This window comes from Trichomycterus rosablanca, chromosome 13 (assembly GCF_030014385.1).
Source record: "Trichomycterus rosablanca isolate fTriRos1 chromosome 13, fTriRos1.hap1, whole genome shotgun sequence".
Lineage (NCBI taxonomy): Eukaryota > Metazoa > Chordata > Actinopteri > Siluriformes > Trichomycteridae > Trichomycterus > Trichomycterus rosablanca.
The window spans coordinates 37,250,474-37,271,801 of record NC_086000.1 but is presented as its reverse complement, the minus strand read 5'-3'; the positions used below and the strand labels follow the sequence as shown (position 1 = coordinate 37,271,801).

At 44.5% G+C, this 21,328-nt stretch overlaps 1 protein-coding gene across 1 annotated transcript in view; it reads right to left on the bottom strand.

Annotated features, from left to right (window-relative positions):
* The window catches only part of crybg1a (crystallin beta-gamma domain containing 1a), a 111,239-nt gene that overhangs the window by 29,135 nt on the left and 60,776 nt on the right, over positions 1-21,328 (bottom strand). Inside the window, exons 3-8 of the mRNA XM_063006751.1 lie at positions 16,371-17,416; positions 7,855-11,872; positions 6,926-6,961; positions 6,701-6,819; positions 5,840-6,014; positions 2,820-2,959 (exon numbers count right to left, since the gene is read on the bottom strand). Of these exons, the coding sequence (XP_062862821.1) occupies positions 2,820-2,959; positions 5,840-6,014; positions 6,701-6,819; positions 6,926-6,961; positions 7,855-11,872; positions 16,371-17,416 (5,534 nt within the window). The remainder of the gene's footprint in view (positions 1-2,819; positions 2,960-5,839; positions 6,015-6,700; positions 6,820-6,925; positions 6,962-7,854; positions 11,873-16,370; positions 17,417-21,328) is intronic.

Below are 21,328 nucleotides of genomic sequence, written 5' to 3'. Positions count from 1 at the left end.
AAACACTCCACTCCAATAGTCCAGTAACCCCGGTGGTGCAGACGCCAAGTTTCAGAAGAGCTGAAAAGAGTGTTGTTTGTTTGGAGACTGCACCACACGTGATTGGTGAATCGTGAGGCCAGACATAAACTCTGTCCCCTGATTTGTATGGACGGAACGCTTGGACGCACTCAGTAAAATAAAAAACTAGTAGCGTTAGTTAGCAACGTTAGCGCTGTTGCATTTCTGGCGGTAAGGAAGGAAACTGGATTTTTCCGTTGGCGTTTCCAGACAAGAAGTTATTGGTTCCAGACAAGCACGAGCAGGCCTGCAGCATTCCAGAGGAGCGCCAACGATTACCATCCAGCTCTCACACACACACACACACACGCACGCACACACACACACACACACACACACACACACACACACACACACACACACACACTGGGTGAGCAGGACTTTCACCTTCAACCTGAATGTGTTTGTTTACTTGAGTCCAGCGCCGGACCTTCAAAGCTCTGGTTCCTCAAACTTTTACCACTGATGAATCTGATGATCTGATCATGAGTCACATGTTCTGTGGCATCGTCCACCCACACACACACACACCCAGGAAAACCCTCCACACACACACACCAAACCCTCCACACACACACACACACACACACACACACACACACACACACACACACACACACACAGCCAAACCTTCCATAAACACACAGAAACAGACTTAAACCCTCCACACACACACACACCAAACCCTCCACACACACACACACCAAACCCTCCACACACACACACACACACCCAGGAAAACCCTCCACACACACACACCAAACCCTCCACACACACACACACACACACACACACAGCCAAACCTTCCATAAACACACAGAAACAGACTTAAACCCTCCACACACACACACACCAAACCCTCCACACACACACACACACCCAGGAAAACCCTCCACACACACACACCAAACCCTCCACACACACACACACACACACACACACACACACACACACACAGCCAAACCTTCCATAAACACACAGAAACAGACTTAAACCCTCCACACACACACACACACACCAAACCCTCCACACACACACACACCAAACCCTCCACACACACACACACACCCAGGAAAACCCTCCACACACACACACCAAACCCTCCACACACACACACACACACACACACACAGCCAAACCTTCCATAAACACACAGAAACAGACTTAAACCCTCCACACACACACACACACCAAACCCTCCACACACACACACACACCAAACCCTCCACACACACACACACAGAGCCAAACCTTCCATAAACACACAACAGACTTAAACCCTCCACACACACCAAACCAGTCACACACACAGACACACAAACGCACAAACCCTCCACACACACACACCAAACCCTCCACACACACACACACACACACACACACACACAGCCAAACCTTCCATAAACACACAGAAACAGACTTAAACCCTCCACACACACACACACCAAACCCTCCACACACACACACACCAAACCCTCCACACACACACACACACCCAGGAAAACCCTCCACACACACACACACCAAACCCTCCACACACACACACACACACACACACACACACACACACACACAGCCAAACCTTCCATAAACACACAGAAACAGACTTAAACCCTCCACACACACACACACACACCAAACCCTCCACACACACACACACACACCAAACCCTCCACACACACACACACACACAGCCAAACCTTCCATAAACACACAGAAACAGACTTAAACCCTCCACACACACACACACACCAAACCCTCCACACACACACACACCAAACCCTCCACACACACACACACACCCAGGAAAACCCTCCACACACACACACCAAACCCTCCACACACACACACACACACACACACACACACACACACACACACACAGCCAAACCTTCCATAAACACACAGAAACAGACTTAAACCCTCCACACACACACACACACACCAAACCCTCCACACACACACACACACCAAACCCTCCACACACACACACACACACAGCCAAACCTTCCATAAACACACAGAAACAGACTTAAACCCTCCACACACACACACACCAAACCCTCCACACACACACACACACCAAACCCTCCACACACACACACACAGAGCCAAACCTTCCATAAACACACAACAGACTTAAACCCTCCACACACACCAAACCAGTCACACACACAGACACACAAACGCACAAACCCTCCACACACACACACAAACGCACACACACCCAGCCAAACTCTCAACACATACACATACATTCACATCCATACACACACACCCAGCCAAACCCTCCACACACACACTTAAAACCTCAAAACGCACTTAAACCCTCCACACAGACACACACACGTAGCCAAACCCTACGCTCACACACATACACACACACACAGCCAAACCCTTCACATACACCCTAACCCTCCTCACACATACACACACAGTCAAACCCTCCGCACACTCACACACACACACCCAAATGCTTCACAGACACACACCCACAGTCAAACCCTCCACACACACACCCAAATGCTTCACACACACACAATCAAACCCTCCACACACACACACACACACAAATGCTACACACACACACAGAATTAAACCCTACACAAACACAGCCAAACCCTCTACACACACACACACACACCCAAATGCTCCACACACACACTTAAACCCTCCACACACACACACAGCCAAACCCTCCACACACACTCTACATACAGCTCCTGTCAGGATTCAGGGCGGATTCGGGGATGACTTACACCCCGGAGTGGACTCTGATGGATCCGGCACTATGAGGACGTCCGAAGGTTCCCAGCTCGAGGACGTCGTCGCAGTACGAGGACATGCGGCCCATCCCGTTCGCCTCGGGAAAGATGTCGATCTTCGGCACAGTGTAGTCCTGCAAGAGACAAACGGGACAGTCATGAAATCCCAGTTTAACCAGTGCACGTCAGTGTTAGAGTAAAAGTAAAACGTAAACAATGCAGAGAAAATATCAAAATTCTGGATTTATTTCACCACTGGTTGGTTTGTTTATTAGGATTTTAATGTTTTTTAACTTTGGTTCCATTCATGACAGGACAGGTAGTTCCAGGTTACCCATGATTCATCAGCTCAAGTTCAGAGTCAAACACCGTCAGATCAGACGTGTTAATTCTTGTTGATTTATCATCACAGGTTTTGACTGTGATGAAACACTCAGTGATTGTAAACTCTCCCTGTCCCAGGGCAGCAAAGTCATTCCAAATTATTATGCTGGTTTCAAAAGCTATTTTACTTTTCTCAAATATTGTTCCACTGTTTAAGACCCTGATCATGTCTGAGGAGGGTGTGTTATCCATCCATCACACTGATGCACTGTAGATGAGTAAAGTGAATGTATGTTATGTCGGCTTGAAGTGTGAATCTGAGCTGAATCTGAATCAGTGTGGAATAAGCGTCAGATCCAGGGTTACAGCTCCACGTGTATCTGTGTTTATCTAGATTCTCCTCCCTGTTTCACTTTTAAACTTGTGTTACAGCTCCAGCGTCTGAGAAACGGTGAGAATCAGAATCAGCTTCTCCCAGAGTCTAAAACGCTTCTGGTTCAAAATAAAGCTTAACGTGGTTTAATGTAGTAAAAGAAGGAGACAGGAGCACTAAACTTCTCTTCATTATTACTGCTCATAACTTCCTCCACTAATCAAAGTCACGTTAAGTTTTGTGCATCAAGAAAAGTGGAAAAAAAACTCATGTGAATGCGCCGGTGATGTAGGGAATACGGTATTCCAACATCAAGCATCTCCACGATTAAGAAGCGTCAGGAAACAATAAAGAAGTAAAACTAAAGTGCAGCTTTTATTGTATTTCAGTGTGTTTATATTATATTTGTGTTATTTTCAGTGTTTAAGTGTCAAAAACAACCTCATTATTTTACATGAGACTAAAATATCTGCAGCTCCACGGGACCATGGACGCATTAACAGGTTCCCCAAACATCCTTATGGGAAAAAATACCTCGAAACTCAACGTCTTTAAAACTCAACACCACTCCCAGAACCGACTGACGTCCAGTTTTAAGGTACCGCTGGATTATCCTTGTCAGGACTTATCAGAGTGGAAGCATTCTGGCCATTAAAGGTCATATTAATGATCATTTTACTCCAAATAGCTGTTTTATTACATACTCGAGAGCTGAACTTATGCCCCTCTGTGTCTGAGTATCTCAATCCTGTCGTTTACATTTACAGCGTTTGGCAGACGCTCTTTTCCAGTAAATGTCTTAGACGACAGTTTAAGAACACAAAACTGCTGAAACCCTGTTACTTAAGTATAGGTAGAAGTACTTGTACTTAAAGTATCTTTAAATGCCAGGACTTGAACCAGGCCACACCCACACTTTCATTCTATTTATGAACCTGCGTTTTTAAACCAGTGTCGGATTCAGCTCCTGGACTGATGACCTCACATACTGTTTAAATGAATTAAATATAAATCATTAATCCGATGTTCTGCAGTGAACATACTTCAATACAACAGTAGAATGTATTTTCTAATCCATTATCAAGTATAGTATACCGCGGTACCTTGAAACTCGACATCAGTCGGTTCTGGGAGTGGTGTTGAGTTTAAAGACGTTGAGTTTCGAGGTATTTTTCCCCATAAGGATGTTTGGGGAACCTGTTAATGCGTCCATGGTTTCGTGGAGCTGCAGATATTTTAGTCTCATGTAAAATAATGAGGTTGTTTTTGACACTTAAACACTGAAAATAACACAAATATAATATAAACACTGAAATACAATAAAAGCTGCACTTTAGTTTTACTTCTTTATTGTTTCCTGACGCTTCTTAATGCTGGAGATGCTCTATGTTTGAATACCGGTCGCAACACGTCGAGTTTAAGGTACAGATTTCACCATGAAGGGCATCAAGTTTCAAAGATTTCGAGTTTAGGGGACGACGAGTTACCAAGTTCCACTGTATTCATATTTATTCACCGGAAGGTTTTATTTATTGCTATATAAATAAATCTGACTGATCGGATGATCCGATGTACATTTCTGAGGTATTACAAATATTCGTCCGCGGTCCGTATCCAGGCATCGGTAACAACACTTCGGACCAGTTCCTCATTCCAACACCTCCAGACTGGGTTCTCAAACCAGTGTGAAACTCTCACCAGCTTCTCAAAAATCTGGTGAAGGCTTCAATTCACCAAGTTCTGTAACACCACTGAGGCTTTATGCAGCGAAATTAAGAACTGATATTCGAGCTGTCGTGAACAAACCGAGACGTGAAGAAGCCGCACGACACTTCTGTTCTCATTAGCGTAATCCAACACGGGTAAAGAGTAGTGACGCGGCACTTTTACAGAATTCTGTTGGTTCTCTCTCTAGTTCAACACGGGTATTTAAACACAGTGAGGTTCATCACTTACATCTACAGCACTTACAATTCTGACTGAGCATTAAGGGCCTTGTTCAGGGGCCCAACAGTGGACTCTTGGCTGTGGTGAGGCTTGAACTACCAATATTTTGCTCACCAGTCCAGTACCTTTCACGGCCCTATCAGGCACTGCTGGAGCATAATAGACACGACTCGTGATGCTCACTACTGAGTTTCAAACTGCCTCTGGAAGCACCATCATCAAACGATTTAACCCAAGATGACCAGATCATAGTATAAAGCACACCAGCACAGGACTCTGAAGCATGAATGATCCCTTTAACGTCTGGCACTCCGACACTGATTAATGGAAGCAAGTCCCCACAGAACTGTTCTAAAACTTAAACTCTTACCCTGACGGCCAGTCGGATGGAACCGATCACCAAGGGTTTGGTCGGAATCGGAATCCCGTCGGGCCCCACCTCCTGGTTAGGCTCTGGCTCCGCCCACTGGTTCACCACTTCCATCGGGCCCTCTTCCAGAGCGATGGTGCGCCCCTGGAATCCCGGCTTCTCATACAGCAGCCAGCTAAACAGAGAGGATCGTGGGTCATGAGTGCGTTCTTATAGACCGTTTGTACAGGCCAGTAGTGTAGGCTCAAACCTTACCAGTAAAACCAGTTTATTACACTGGGACTCCATTTCTATATTTACTCAGGTGTTCAACTGCATACCAACACAAAATTATAGAAAGATATTTAGGGTCCTCGTGTGGAGCAGCGGCCTAAAGCACTAGAACACCAACTGCACAAAAATCGTGTAGTGTGAACCAGACTAGTGCTGAACATGCACATATGATAAACCTGTAAATAAATATTACAAAATTGATGTACTGCACTACTTGGGAGATGTTTTTTCCCCTGTGATGGTATAGTTTCTATTATTCTGAGTCTGAAGCTCTGCTGGTGGTTACTGGAGCAGCGCTGGTGCATAATTAAGCTCTTGAACTTGAATGAAGCAGAGAAAAGGGCAAGAACAAAGCGAGCCTCCTGACAAAACAAAGCCTCTCGCTCATGTAAACAGAGAGACGTGCGCTGCCTAGCGGACGATTCCTGAACTATAGAACTTGGTTCGCTTCGACATTCTGCTTTCCAGATTTTGTCCGTTAAATCTAGAATCCTTTAAATGGAGGTTCCACTGTACTGTCATGTATTTGGGAGGTGGAAGCCCACGCGGTAAAAGAGACGTCAGAAACACGTCTCATGTTTTTCTCACCATCCTCTGACGACTCTCAGAGAGATGACGGGCGAGAGCTGTAACGAGGTGGCGTCCTCCACGTCCCTGAACACGTCGTACGCCTCGCCTCCGAACTGCGGCCGCTGGTGGATCACCATCTGCGGGGAGAGAGCAGAGGAGCCGGTCATCAGCAGGTCAGTTCTGCACGCCGTACTGACCGGCTGAGATCATGTCGGTAACGTTCAGTAAGAGTTTAGCGTTTACCTTCCCGGGACGCTTGTGAAATCCTCTGGGCGTGAACTGCAAAGAGAAACGGCAGCGTTATTAACCGCGGTAAAAACACAGCGGAACTTTCTGCAGCAGGGAAAAAAATTGTTTAATCTGCATCCGAGTTACAATAATAAACAACCAATCATATTTCATGTCTTCATTTTACTTATTAATTAATTCTTTACAGTCCAGACTGGAATTTTGGGAACTTTATAGAGAATTTTGGGAACTTTTTAGAGATTTTTGGGAAGTTTTTAAAGCCTGGACTGATTAAACAATGTGTTTATAAAAGGTATTTTATGCAGAAGTCATTTTAATAGCAGCTCTGAATCAAAATCAACACGTTTCACTAATAATTAAATAAAGGACGCATAGTTTTCTGATCAGGACCCTGATCTCTGTCTCTTAAGGACTGCCAGATTATTTGGTTGAACTGGGATGCCAACTGTGAGCCAAGCCAACGTCAGTGCTCACCCTCATTCATGCAGGTCGTTCCAAGAGTTCACAAACTTTTTCCCGACACATCACACACTGAACCGATGTTTTCTGCCTGCCCAAAGAGACCTGACAAGACAAGACACGCCCAGTGCCCAAACCTCACTCCTAAGCTTAAACTACAGAAGCAAATCTTCACTACAGTGGGCATGGTTGAACCAATGGGATTGTATGGCAGCACAATGGAACAGCATGTAGTGTTGGTGCCGCACAGCTCCGTTTAACTGTCTGTGTGCTGTTCCCTCCGACCCTCCTCCCTCTAACCCCAGGTGGAAGTAAGTGGGTACATAATGGTCTGTAAAGGACTTGACCCCCCCTCCCCGCCCGTTTAAGATGCGTTCCGAGCCAAAGCCCAAGGTTCCTGGGATGAGATCTGGATCCAAAGCAATACTGACCCAACTAAAGCTAAAACAGGTAGGCGTACTCACCTGTGAGTATGTAGGCGAGGGTAGTGTGGTTTGTGGCAGTGCTGGTTTAGGCTGGAAGACTGGTTGCTTCGGGAGCTCCGGCAACCCCTTCAGACCCACGTTTGCATCTGATAAGCCAGGTATGGTTCCCATTTCCACTGAAGGGGGCAGAATAGGAAGCTCTGGGGTGGAGGCAAAAGGTGTGGTAGGTGTGGTGGGTTCTTTCTTAAGGAACATCTCCAGGAAATCAGGAAGTTTGATCTCGGAGAAGTTGGGCATAGGAGGAGGAACTAGTGGGCTTTTCGGTACATCAACAGACCCAACTACAGAGGTACCTGCTTCTGTCAGTTTTCCGTTTAAAAGTCCTGGAGGCACGGCGACTTCAGGTGTCGTCATGGCACTGTTGTCTCCGGGTGTTGGAAGCTCCTGAAATAGTGATGGAGATGGTGGTACTGTGGGCGATAATGCTTCGCTTGAAACAAGCTTCAGGTCAGGTTTGACCCTATTCTTTGGTTTCATTAAATTTGACAGGATGGCCATTCTTTCCAAGCGTGACGAGACCTTCCCAGGGCCTTCTGCACTTGGCTGATCTTCAGCGCTTTGCTTGGTGTCAGTAACCTTGTCTTCTGTTTTTTCTCGTCGGGTGGACAGCGCTTTGAAGATCATACTGTCTTCAGTACCCGAGCGTTTTGGAGCCTGTTTGTTCCTCGTGTCTTCATTTTTCCTGATCATCATGGCCGGAGACGGATCCTTCGGCCCCAAGGTCTTTCTCATGCCGAATTTAAACTCCTCGGGATCGAAGGTCTTCTCGAAGTGGTCCTCTTTGATAGCTGGGAGGGCAAAAGGAGGGGTCACCATCCTGGACCGACCATGCTTCTTCGGGGGGAATAAAAACGGGGCGCACAGTTCCTTGATTTTGCGGATGAAGTCTTCAGAATCATCAGAGGCGTCCAGGAGGTTCTCCTGGCTCGCCGAGAGGTCTTTTTTCCTCTCCGGCTTATTTTGCTTCTTCTTAAATCTTTGATCCACATCCAGCCAGCTAGATGGAGACTCTTTGCTTTGGGAGAGGTTTTTAGATGCCAGCATGAAGTCCTTGGCGAAGTCCTTGGCTGTCTTTGGAGATTTGTTCAGCTGTGAAGGAAGTTTCTCAGACTTGGGTGAATTCTGAGACGTTGTGAGGTTGGGTTTAGGTGTTGGACTTGTTTTTAGATCGTCTGTGGTGATGGATTTCATGACCTCAGACTTGTTCGCCACGTGCAAGGTCACTTCCTTTGTATCTTTAGGTTTGCCAGGAACGTTGCTGCCATTGTTAAGAGTAATCTGTTCAGGTACCGACGGTAGCACTTTGCTAGGTGGTACTTTTGTATCTGACAACTTCTCTAATACCTTTGGCTGGTCAACTGTCGCTTCCTTCTTGCCAGCTTCTCCAGTATGACCGACATCAGTAGTTTCAGGTGGGGTTTCTACAATACCATTTACTAGAGCGTTCTTTTCTTCTTGACTGGTTGGTTTCTCAGAGGTCTTCTCATGTAGAACCACTTCCTCAGGTTTGGTCTTTTTGTGCCCACTGACTCTTTGTTTTTGTGACGATTCCTCATTCTTTGTAGTAGCTGGTTGGTATTTATCTGTTGAAGATTCTTCACTGACAGGACTTGGTTTGGTTTGAGACTTACCATCCATTGAAGTGTCTTCACTTGCTTTTGCCAGTTGAGATTCATTAGTTTTTAGTGCTGGTTTGGTCTTAGCCTGGTCAGAAAGTTCTCCAGTACTTTCATTGGTACTTGGTTTTGATTCTTTAAGTGAGGCATCCTGGTTCTTGGAAGGTTTGGTAGGTTTGTCCAGCTCCTTCTCAGGTACCAGAGCTTTCTTGTCAGATGCTTTTGAATCTGCTTCGTTTTGTGTAGTCTTAATGTCCTCTTTTGGCATCTGTTCAGGTTTGTCCATTTTCTGTTTAGATGCCTGATTTGAGGGCTCCACGACTTGTTCTGAGGTCTTAACATCCACACTCTGAACCTTACACTTAGCTTCTTCTGTTTTCAGGTTTGCTGTCGGCTCTACAGCAGTAATACTGACAGTCTGAACTTCTTCAACTTTCTTTTCAGATGTGACCGGCTTCAGTTTTAATTCTTGAGTCTTCTCTGTGGACCTGCTCTTTACAGTCGACTTTTTATCTTTCTTCATTTCCTGTTCAGATCCTTGAGTTTGTTTTACGCTTGTTGTAGACTCCATGGTCTGGCTATCCATACTCTGTGGCATTTTTGAATCTACACAAGTGTCATTGTTCTTCACAATCTTCGTCTGTACATCTTTGGTCTTGTCCATGTCTGGTTTAAGTGCCTGTGATGAAGCCTTTAGGTCTGAAGGCATCTCCGAGGTCTTTACTTCTGTATCCACCCTGTTGTCCTTGACTTCTGCTGGAGTGTTGGTATCTGCAGTGGGTTTAATGGTCGCACCTCTGGCGTTCACTTCTTTTCCTTTGTTAACTTCCTCCTCAGACAATTGAGACGAATCTTGCGAGTCGGCTGCAGCCTCAACACTTTGAACCTTATCTGCTTTGTCGTTCTTCTGCTCCGGCGCTTGAGCAGAAGTCTGCGAGTCCTCCGTCTGCGTAACTTCCACTTTTTCTGCCTCGCTTCTGGGTTTAAGTTTAGACGGGCGTTTCAGATGTGGCGAGGGAACAGTGCCACCGGCCGCCTGTAAATCACTCGCTCTTTTTAATTCGGATTCCGGCGGGCCCTTCACCACAGCATTCCCGGCGGCTTGGTCACGTTCAGAAGATTTCCACTGACTAAGGGGACCGTTAGCTGAAAGTGAATCATCGTTCTCCGGCCTGGCAACGGATTGCAGGGCTTGCTTTGGTGAGTAATCTGCATGATCAGACTCTTCCTCTGTGGGCTGTTTTGGAGCTCCAGGAGACATCAGGCGGGGCAGCTTACTTCCTGTTGTTAAGACCTCTGCTTTGTGTTTTCTTGGACTCTTCGGTCCACTGCCTCGTGCGTCTGCCGTGGGCGTGGGCGTTTCCTTTGCGCTGGTCTTTTTCGGCTGCTCCGACTCTGGCTTGCTTTCGGTTTCAGTTTTGTTGACAGTTTTAGAGCTTTTCTCGAACGATTCGGACAGTTTTAGGGTCTTTCTGGTTGTAGGCGATTTACTCTTAGGTCCTGAAAGTTTTTCAGTAGGACTCTTCACGCCTTCTTTGGAGTCATTTGATCCTGGAGGTACGTCCAAACCAGTTTCTGAGGACTGGTCTTGCTTTTCCTTTGAAGGTGCGTCTTCTGACGCCTGCATTTTCTTTAGCTCTTTCAAACGCGGAGTCTTAGATGCTTGACGAGGTTCTGGACTTTGAGTAGCTTTAGGTAATTCCTGAACAGGTGATGTTGTGTCGCTTTGAGCAGCTGATGATGAGGTGCTCTGGGATTCTGTAACAGTGCTACCTGAGCTAGGTTTACTTCTCTCTGTCTGTTCCGTCTCAGGTGTCTGAATTGGAAAGGAGCCCGGCGTATCAGGTGACAGACTAGCTTTGTTCGGTTTGGGCAGCACCTCAGGTGGGGTCTTTTTAGTATTTTTTGACTTGTCCCAGGGCTTGGTGAACACATTAGGCTGATCTTTTGTGCTGGGCGATTTAATTTGCTTTTTCTCGATGACGTTTTGCACGGTCTTTCTTGCGCTTTCTTCCTTCGCCGCATCTGCGTAACTTGCAACCCGAGCCGAGCCAGCTTTTGTTTTCGGTGCCACTGGAGGAGCTGGGCCCTTTCCAGTAGCCCCATTTGTCCCAGCGCCAACACGTTTGGACGGCGTAGTCGAGATCTGGCGAGCGCTCGTTCCAAAACCCACAGCTTTGACCTGCTGCTTAGATCCCGACATTTCTTTGACGTCTTCTGCGTCTGTAACGTCTTTAGAAGGTTCAGCCGGCTTCTCTACGCCCTCATCAGACTGTTTTTCCGTGGCAGCTTCCTTCTTCGCCGATGAATCACCGCTTTTGTCGTGTGACTGCCGGTTGGACGGCTTGATTTCCAACCTGAGTTCTCTGAGGTTTGGTAGACTGGAAAGAAAAATAAAACCATTAACATGCAGCTATGCTGAGAGACCAGTTCACTGAGCAAGACTAAATATGTCTGACTTCCCAAGAACTGTCCTGCTAAAAAACACAAACAATAATATGAAACCATTCACACTAGGAATGTTATGCATGTCATAAACCATCAGGCCAAAAAAAGGAAAGCTTTTGGTGGGTTTTCTAGAACATTCTAGATAAAAATTCAGTTTGAGTATATTTTCTGACCTAGACAAGAGACCACTGTTCCATGCACTCTGTAATGAGCCAACCATTTTTATCATGTGCATTATGGAACTTTTACAGCAGCAGGATTTTAATATTGTGAATAATTTTAATTATTTTATTAGTTTCACAGCATCTCAAGTAATAAATTGCCAACATTTTGCATCATCCAGACATAAATATTCACATTTTATAGCCTACAGGCCAAAACATTTTGGCATCTGAATGATTTTATTGTCTTTTATTGACTCAATACCACAAGTCTCCTCACATTCACACGTGAGCTAAACGTCGACAGAATACGTTCGTCTGAAATGCACAAGAGGGAGAAAATTGGAGCAACGATGAGAGATGTACATGTTTGAACAGGCCTCTTTGTTCACCGTGGTGCTGTTCCCTTTCACCAGCTTCACCGCCGTAGCCTCGAGTCAATCTTTAACGATGGTGAGTCAGACAGACGGTACAGCTCGTCCTAATGAAAACCATTCCAACCGTTTATGATTGTTTCTCTGTTACACGCAATTCAACTGATTTAAATGCATTAATTATAAATATGGAATTAAAAATCCAACATGTTTACACTATTATCAGGTCTAGAAGCATTTCTAAATCTCTACATCTCCAGTAATATACCTAATATAAAATGAAGTTAGTTGTTTACAGATCTATTAGATAGCTGTTTTCAACAGGTCCGAAAGAGCGGGTCTTAATGTACATCCTAATTATCCTATTAGGGTCGTGGGGTGTGCTGGAGCCTATCCCAGCTTTTCAATGGGCGCAAGGCACACAGTAACACCCTGGACGGGGCACCAGTCCATCACAGGGCAGACACACACACACATTCACCCATAGGGCAATTCAATGTCTCCAATTAACCTTGACTGCATGTTTTTGGACTGTGGGAGGAAACTGGAGCACCCGGAGGAAACCCACACAGACACGGGAGAACATGCAAACTCAGGACCTTCTTGCTATGAGTGCTACCCACCGAGCCGCCCTATTAATTAATTTATTTATTAACTTACATCGTGCCTACACCACGGCTTATATTCACTTCAGAAAGGCTAAATAATTCTCTATTTAGAATCAAGTCGATCACCTTTGTCAAGTGCTGTTCTTATATATTATATTTGTTGTTATTTTTACAAGAACAAACCATTTTTAATACTTTTCACTTATATTATTTATCAGATTTTAATCCAGAGAAACAAAACATCTTGGCTGTGTCTCAAATGTCACACTACTGCACTAAACAGTGTGTACAATCAAAACAAACAACATTTTCAGTATTTTAACTAAAGATGAACGATCAGAATTCAGCAGGATAATTCAGATGAGACGTTACATCTTTTGTGTCCACAAATTTTTTTAAACTGCAACTTAGTTCACTTTATTGAGGGATTCGTTAGAAAGCTAACTGATGCTAATGCTAACGCTAACTCAGCACCGGTAAACCGTTCGCTATACACGGACCATTAATGTAGCAGCTACGATTAGCTCCGTGCTGCTAACGGCTAACAGACAGAAATGTGACGGATTAAAGTCTTAAATCGCTTCGTTTTTGTCTCAGCGGTTTATTTAATGGAAACTAAACGTGTGAAAATACGTGTGAATATATAAATTTACAGTGTAAACATTCTTAAAGCAGCGTTTATTCAACATTCATTGTAATTAACATACACCTTCGCCTTTACAGTCATGTAGAATTTGTATGTTATTTACAATACAAATATAATATTATTATAAATAATATTTACGTTATTTTTAATATCTTACATCTTATATCTAATGTTCTGGGTAAATTTTTCCATTTAGCACTTTCATTTCTTTTTAGTTTCATTTATTTATGTTGCAACTAATAAAAATCTGAATCTGTAAATGTACATAAGTGTAATTTATTCATTTATTTATTTAGTTAGTTAGGCAAATACCAAACTGATAACTATTCATTTCACTTTGTCATGGTCAGGGTCACAGTGAGTCCGGCCAGTAACACACCTCATCTATCACATGGCCAGGTCCCATAGCCAATCGAGTCAGGATGCAGATGCCTGACCGGCCGATAGCACCGTGGGATTTGAACCCTGGATCACAGTGGTATTGGGTTAGCATTATTTATAACTGTGTCACCAGAGTGCCTCGTTACTATTACTACTAACAGTCTATCTATCTATTTCCTCGGCTGCTCCCTTTAGGGGTCGCCGGCGGATCGTGATCCACATTATTGATTTGGCGCAGTTTTACGCCGGATGCCCTTCCTGAAACGACCCTCCCTATTTATCCGGGCTTGGGACCGGCACTACAATGCACTGGTTTATGCATCTAAGCGGCTCGGTACCTATAGGACAATTCAGTGTCTCCAATTAGTCTGGCTGCATGTTTTTGGACTGTGGGAGGAAACCGGAACACCCGCAGGAAACCCACGCAGACACAGGGAGAACATGCAAACTCCGCATAGAAAGGACCCGGACCGCCCAACCTGGGGATCAAACCCAGGACCTTCTTGCTGTGAGGCGACAGTGCTACCCACTTAGCCACTGTGCCGCCCATTACTACTACTAACTATTACTTGGCTGTAAATAATCAAACCAGACATTAAAATGAACATTAAAATAATCAGTGCACCTTAAACTCATAGAGCTGGAACAGAACCTGTGAAAGTGTGACGGAAGCAGAATCAGATTTGCAGTAGTAACACACACACACACACACACACACACACTATTAGCAGGTAGCATGCTAGTATTTGGATGGTAGTAGAACATATGTGAGTTTCCAGTTTGCAAATATTTAACGATCCCTTTAAAGCTTCTGTTAACAAGGTAAAGATGTAAACGTGATCTAAACACCACATGTTCAGCGAGATTAAAAACACAACAAGAACTTTGACACTATTTGCCGGAAACGTTTAAATAACAACAGTAAAAATGCAAATGTTAGCCGAAGCCATGCCAGCGCCACATCAGCTACATGCCGATACAACTATTCGGTTTGCCAATTCGACGCCTCCTATAAAACACACCATTGCTCTCTGGACTCCCTGGTTAAATGTTCATCTTTGTGTCTGTGGATAAGTAGAACACAAGGTCCTCACAATATATCAGTAAGTTAGAGCTCCTAAATCATTTCATTCTGCTGCTTCCAACAACTGGAATCTGTTACACAAAACTCTAAACTAGACAAATTCATTTCAATCGCTGCTTGTAAGGATTTAATTAAAGGCTGATTTAATAATACTAATAAATGCTTTCTGTGGTGATGTGATGTTCTCTCTTCTTTTTGCACTCTTTTTCCATTGTTTTCATCTTTCCATAAGTTCTCCTTGGCACTTGCCAGGCTGTCATTGTAAATAAGAATTTGTTCTTATTTCTCTGGGATTTCTGAATCTTTTAATAATATTATGGACTGGAGAAGATGAAATCCTCCTCAAACAAGAATTCTGTAACTGGACAATTATTACTGTAAAAAAACGCTCAACAAATACATATGAAATTTAAATACAATTAAAAAATCTTACCTACCTCCTATCCAAAAAAGTGTTTTTTAATTATGTTGAACATAAAGAGGGTTGTATGGGCACTGAGAAGTTAACAGCTATAGTCAATCATAAACACTAATGCATAAGAAAAGCTTCTTGGCACCTACCAGGCTGTAATTGTAAATAAGATCTTATAATAATATAAAACAGCGCTGTGCAGACTGGCACAAACCGTTATGCTGCTTCTACTGAACTTCAGTGTGTGGCCGTTTCTCTGTGTGGTGAATCTTTAATGATTTTCACCACTTTTTTAACCCCAGGCAGAATAACGTACCTGTGAGCAGGTAAACCATGGGGGGTGGGGGACTTAGGGATGCAAACTTTTCCATCTAACTGTACGGATCAGTTGGTGGTTGGAGGACGTGACCTCTGCATTTCCATAGATATGACCTAACATGTTTACAACCCCTTTTATACTTATAAAAACGCATCACATGATGCTTAAGTGCATTATTAATCATCATGGTTTGCTTTGATTCGCTTTTGATCTTTTACTTTAATCTGATTATTTGCTCCAGCCATGTCCAGCTCTGAAGCTTTACGATGTTTTGTTCTCCTCAGGCTGAACGTCCATGGGAAACTGAAGATCACGTTGCACTGACAGTAACCACAGACACACACACACACACACACACACACACACACACACACACACACACACAAATGGACGGGTGCAGTACAAACAAATATAAAAAACCCTTATATATAACGTCGACGACTCACATTATGACTTCGGATTTCTGCTGGGTGCGGGGCGTGGGGTCGGCCTTCCTGATCGCGGCCGCGCCCGAGGCGGCGTCTTCTGGTCCGTCACCGTCCAAGCTGGACTGCGAGTTCAGCCAGACTCTCTTGGCGAAGAACTTCTCGCTGGTGGACAGCTTCACGCTCCTGCGCTTCTCTTTGGTCTCCTGGAGGTCTTTGTGCGTAAGGGACGAATCGGAACCTGACTCGCCGGCGGGTACAAAGGCAGCGTCGCCGTTGCCCGGCACTGGGCTCTGTCTGACAGGCGTGAGCTGCGTGGACGAGCCGCTCTGGTTGGCTTCCTCCTCCAGGTGCGTTTCCACCCACACGGCTTTGTGGAGCTGTACAGGTGAGGGTGAGGCCTGCTGGGATCCCTCCTCCTCCAGCTCCGCTTTGACTGGGCTCGTCGAGTCCTGGGAGCCACTGCTGAGCTTGCGCGGTCTCCTCCGGTGTGCGTTTTTCTTCCCCATGATTTCGATTTCGGATCGTTCGGTCCGAGGCGTGAGGGTCACCCCGGCTAGGGTGCTGTAACCCCCCTGTCCCCCGAGCACAGGTTTAAGGGCGGTCTTTTTAACCTTCTCGCTGTTTCTCAGCGGGATCTCCGGACACGTGTTGAGAATCTTCTTTTCGATCTGGACGTCCGGTCCGTCATCGGTCTGGCTGATCTCCTCTATGTAGGCTGTGAGTTTCCGGCTGGCCTCGACCACCAGCTCCTCGCCGGACTTCTCGTCTTTGACTCCTGCGGTCTTGCGTATGGGCGCCGCTCTCACGCTGCCACTGCTGTCGCTGTCGGCGAAGGGCAGGTCTCCTCCATCGGCGACGATGGACGCCACGCTCTGCACGCTCGGGCTTCTCCGGTCTGAGAAGAAAGCGAACTCGTCCTCCTCCTGCCTCAGATCTGTGCACTTGCTCGGGCTCGGCTGAGGCGAGGTATTTTCGTCCGTACCTTCAGACCCTGACCTGCTCCGTCGCCTCTTGGTAAACAGCGTAGTCACTCGGTTCCACACTCCGCTCTTCTCCTCAGAGTTCTGCCAAAACAAAATGTACAAAACAGGAATCAAAGCTGATAATTATTTTAAAATGTCTGAGCAACACTTCCACATTCCAAGGCCAAGTCAAGCAGCAACAACCGCACCGACAGCCGTGGTTATCCACCACAGATATCAATCAGCAACAGGGTGGTAAAGGTTAACTGTTATCTGTTAATCTGTTAACCAATTAATATTCAACTCAGCAAAAAATGAGGGCGCAAATCGCTACCACGTAAATAACAAACACACAACCATAAAAAATACAAATAAACAGTGATCCAGGATTCAAAAATCGTTATTTAACACCCAAAGACTGCAACACATTTCAAAAAAGTTGGGACGGGGGCATGTTTACCCCTGTTACATCCCCTTTCTATGTGGGTCATTGACGTGACGCCTAAATTTTCTGTCCGACTGCATTTTCCTCAGTTAAGAAAATGTTTAAATGCATAAAAGATGCCATATGTATGTAGTATCTCTCCCATATATGCACTCAATTTAAATTTTCACAAAACATTAGTAAATTGTCATTTTTTGATTTTTAAAGTGTCAAAATATCATATGGTGCGACCGTCCGGCCATGACTTCTGTTTTAAAAACTTCATTTAAATTCTCTACACCTGTTCGTCTTTATTTTATGTCCTACTCGGCATAATTTTTTAAGTGTTTTGCAGTACTGTACAAAAATGCAAAGCGTTTTTATTTTAATTTCCATCATAATATACAAACAAACTTTGTCCGATGATGCCCATTTTATGAAATATCATGTGGTGCGACCATGAAGAAACGGCCACTTTGGGATTTTTATGTTGAAAACAAGTTAAAGACTAGAAGTTGTATCATACACCTATTTGTCAGGAGCCCTTGAAAGCAACAAGCAGGTTTGTAACTCAAACTCAATTTTCAAAAAAATAACCTTTTTAACAGCTAGTATATAGTTGTCATATTTGGATATCATGTGGTATGACCTCAAAAATATAATGAATATTAAGTTATTTCTACAAACATATATTTTGATTATAGATTTCAGAATTACATTATGTGGGAAGCTAGCTTATTTTTTTAAGGTGGCCAATTCTGTGCCTGTGAATTTGAAATAAACTTGAAAAAAATCATGTGGTGCGACCATTGCAGAGTGATTTCCATGATGGATATATGTCCTAGATTGGCAGTATTTGTGCTTTTATATATATAACTGATGATTTATATATGTAAAGTACTTTATTATAGTTTTTGGGATATATTTTATTGCAACATGACTAATATTTCAGAAACAATGACTTATGTTTAAACTTTGAACAATTTTTGAAAAATGCAAAATTAAAATTAGTAAATGTAATTTCACTTTGGTAATTATGCATTTTTAGCCATTTATTCTTTTTTTATTTATATATTTATTTATATCTGCAGTATGAGCTCAGTACCTGGCTAGGAGAAGAGAAAGGTTATGTTAAACATGCAGCATAAATAAACAAACATGAAGTACATATAGCTTGGGTGTATTGTAGTTCTTTTTATCACCTGGAGAAAAATAGATTTTTCATTAACATGTTTTTCTGCTGTCTATCATTAGTGCAAAATAAAATATACCCTATAATTAAGGCATAACACTATTTACTGACCAGGCATAAGAGTATGAGCACTGACAGGTAAAGTGAATAACACTGATTATTTCTTCATCACAGCACATGTTAGTTGGGGGGGAGGGTGGGTATATTAGGCAGCAAGTGAACATTTTATCCTCAAAGTTGATGTTAGAAGCAGGAAAAGTTTGATGAGTTTGACGAGGGCCAAACTGTGACGGCTAGACGACTGGGTCAGAGCATCTCCAAAACTGCAGCTCTTGTGGGGTGTGTCCCGCTCTGCAGTGGTCAGTATCTATCAAAAGTGGTCCAAAGAAGGAACAGTGGTAAACCAGTGACAGGGGCATGGTCGGCCAAGGCTCACTGATGCACGTGGGGAGTGAAGGCTGGTCCGTGTGGTCCGATCCAACAGACGAGCTCCTGTAGCTCAAACTGCTGAAGAAGTTCATGCTGGTTCTGATAGAAAGGAGTCAGAATACACAGTGCATCACAGTTCGTTGCATATGGGGCTGCTTAGCCGCAGACCAGTCAGGGTGCCCATGCTGACCCCTGTCCACCACCGAAAGTGCCAACAATGGACACATGAGCATTGCAACTGGTCCACGGAGCAATGGAAGAAGGTGGCCTGGTCTGATGAAGCACGTTTTCTTTTACATCATGTGGATGGCCGGGTGCTGGTGCTGTGTGTTGCTTACATGGGGAACACACGGCACCAGGATGCACTATAGGAAGAAGGCGAGCCGGCGGAGGCGGTGTGACGCTTCGGGCAACATTGTGCTGGGAAACCTCGGGTCCTGCCATCCTTGTGGATTTTACTCTGACACGTAGCTCCTACCTAAACATCGTTGCAGACCATGTTCACCCTCTCATGGAAAGTTTGTGAAACATTTCTATTCATGTCAGTTTGATGAAATGTTAATAAAATCTGGTTTAAATTTATTGTTGTAGGGAATTTGTTTATTGATCTCTTCAAATAGATTTTTAACAATAAGAGGTCTTCATGTCATTTGGGGCGACCACTTATCATGTGGTGCAACCAATAACAGAAGTAACTCAATTAAATTACAGTGTATCACAAAAGTGAGTACACCCCTCACATTTCTGCAGATATTTAAGTATATCTTTTCATGGGACAACACTGACAAAATGACACTTTGACACAATGAAAAGTAGTCTGTGTGCAGCTTATATAACAGTGTAAATTTATTCTTCCCTCAAAATAACTCAATATACAGCCATTAATGTCTAAACCACCGGCAACAAAAGTGAGTACACCCCTAAGAGACTACACCCCTAAATGTCCAAATTGAGCACTGCTTGTCATTTTCCCTCCAAAATGTCATGTGATTTGTTAGTGTTACTAGGTCTCAGGTGTGCATAGGGAGCAGGTGTGTTCAATTTAGTAGTACAGCTCTCACACTCTCTCATACTGGTCACTGAAAGTTCCAACATGGCACCTCATGGCAAAGAACTCTCTGAGGATCTTAAAAGACGAATTGTTGCGCTACATGAAGATGGCCAAGGCTACAAGAAGATTGCCAACACCCTGAAACTGAGCTGCAGCACAGTGGCCAAGATCATCCAGCGTTTTAAAAGAGCAGGGTCCACTCAGAACAGACCTCGCGTTGGTCGTCCAAAGAACCTGAGTGCACGTGCTCAGCGTCACATCCAACTGCTGTCTTTGAAAGATAGGCGCAGGAGTGCTGTCAGCATTGCTGCAGAGATTGAAAAGGTGGGGGGTCAGCCTGTCAGTGCTCAGACCATACGCCGCACACTACATCAAATTGGTCTGCATGGCTGTCACCCCAGAAGGAAGCCTCTTCTGAAGTCTCTACACAAGAAAGCCCGCAAACAGTTTGCTGAAGACATGTCAACAAAGGACATGGATTACTGGAACCATGTCCTATGGTCTGATGAGACCAAGATTAATTTGTTTGGTTCAGATGGTCTCAAGCATGTGTGGCAGCAATCAGGTGAGGAGTACAAAGATAAGTGTGTCATGCCTACAATCAAGCATGGTGGTGGGAATGCCATGGTCTGGGGCTGCATGAGTGCAGCAGGTGTTGGGGAGTTACATTTCATTGAGGGACACATGAACTCCAATATGTACTGTGAAATACTGAAGCAGAGCATGATCCCCTCCCTCTGGAAACTGGGTCCCATGGCAGTGTTCCAGCATGATAATGACCCCAAACACACCTCTAAGACGACCACTGCTTTATTGAAGAGGCTGAGGGTAAAGGTGATGGACTGGCCAAGCATGTCTCCAGACCTAAACCCAATAGAACATCTTTGGGGCATCCTCAAGCGGAAGGTGGAGGAGTGC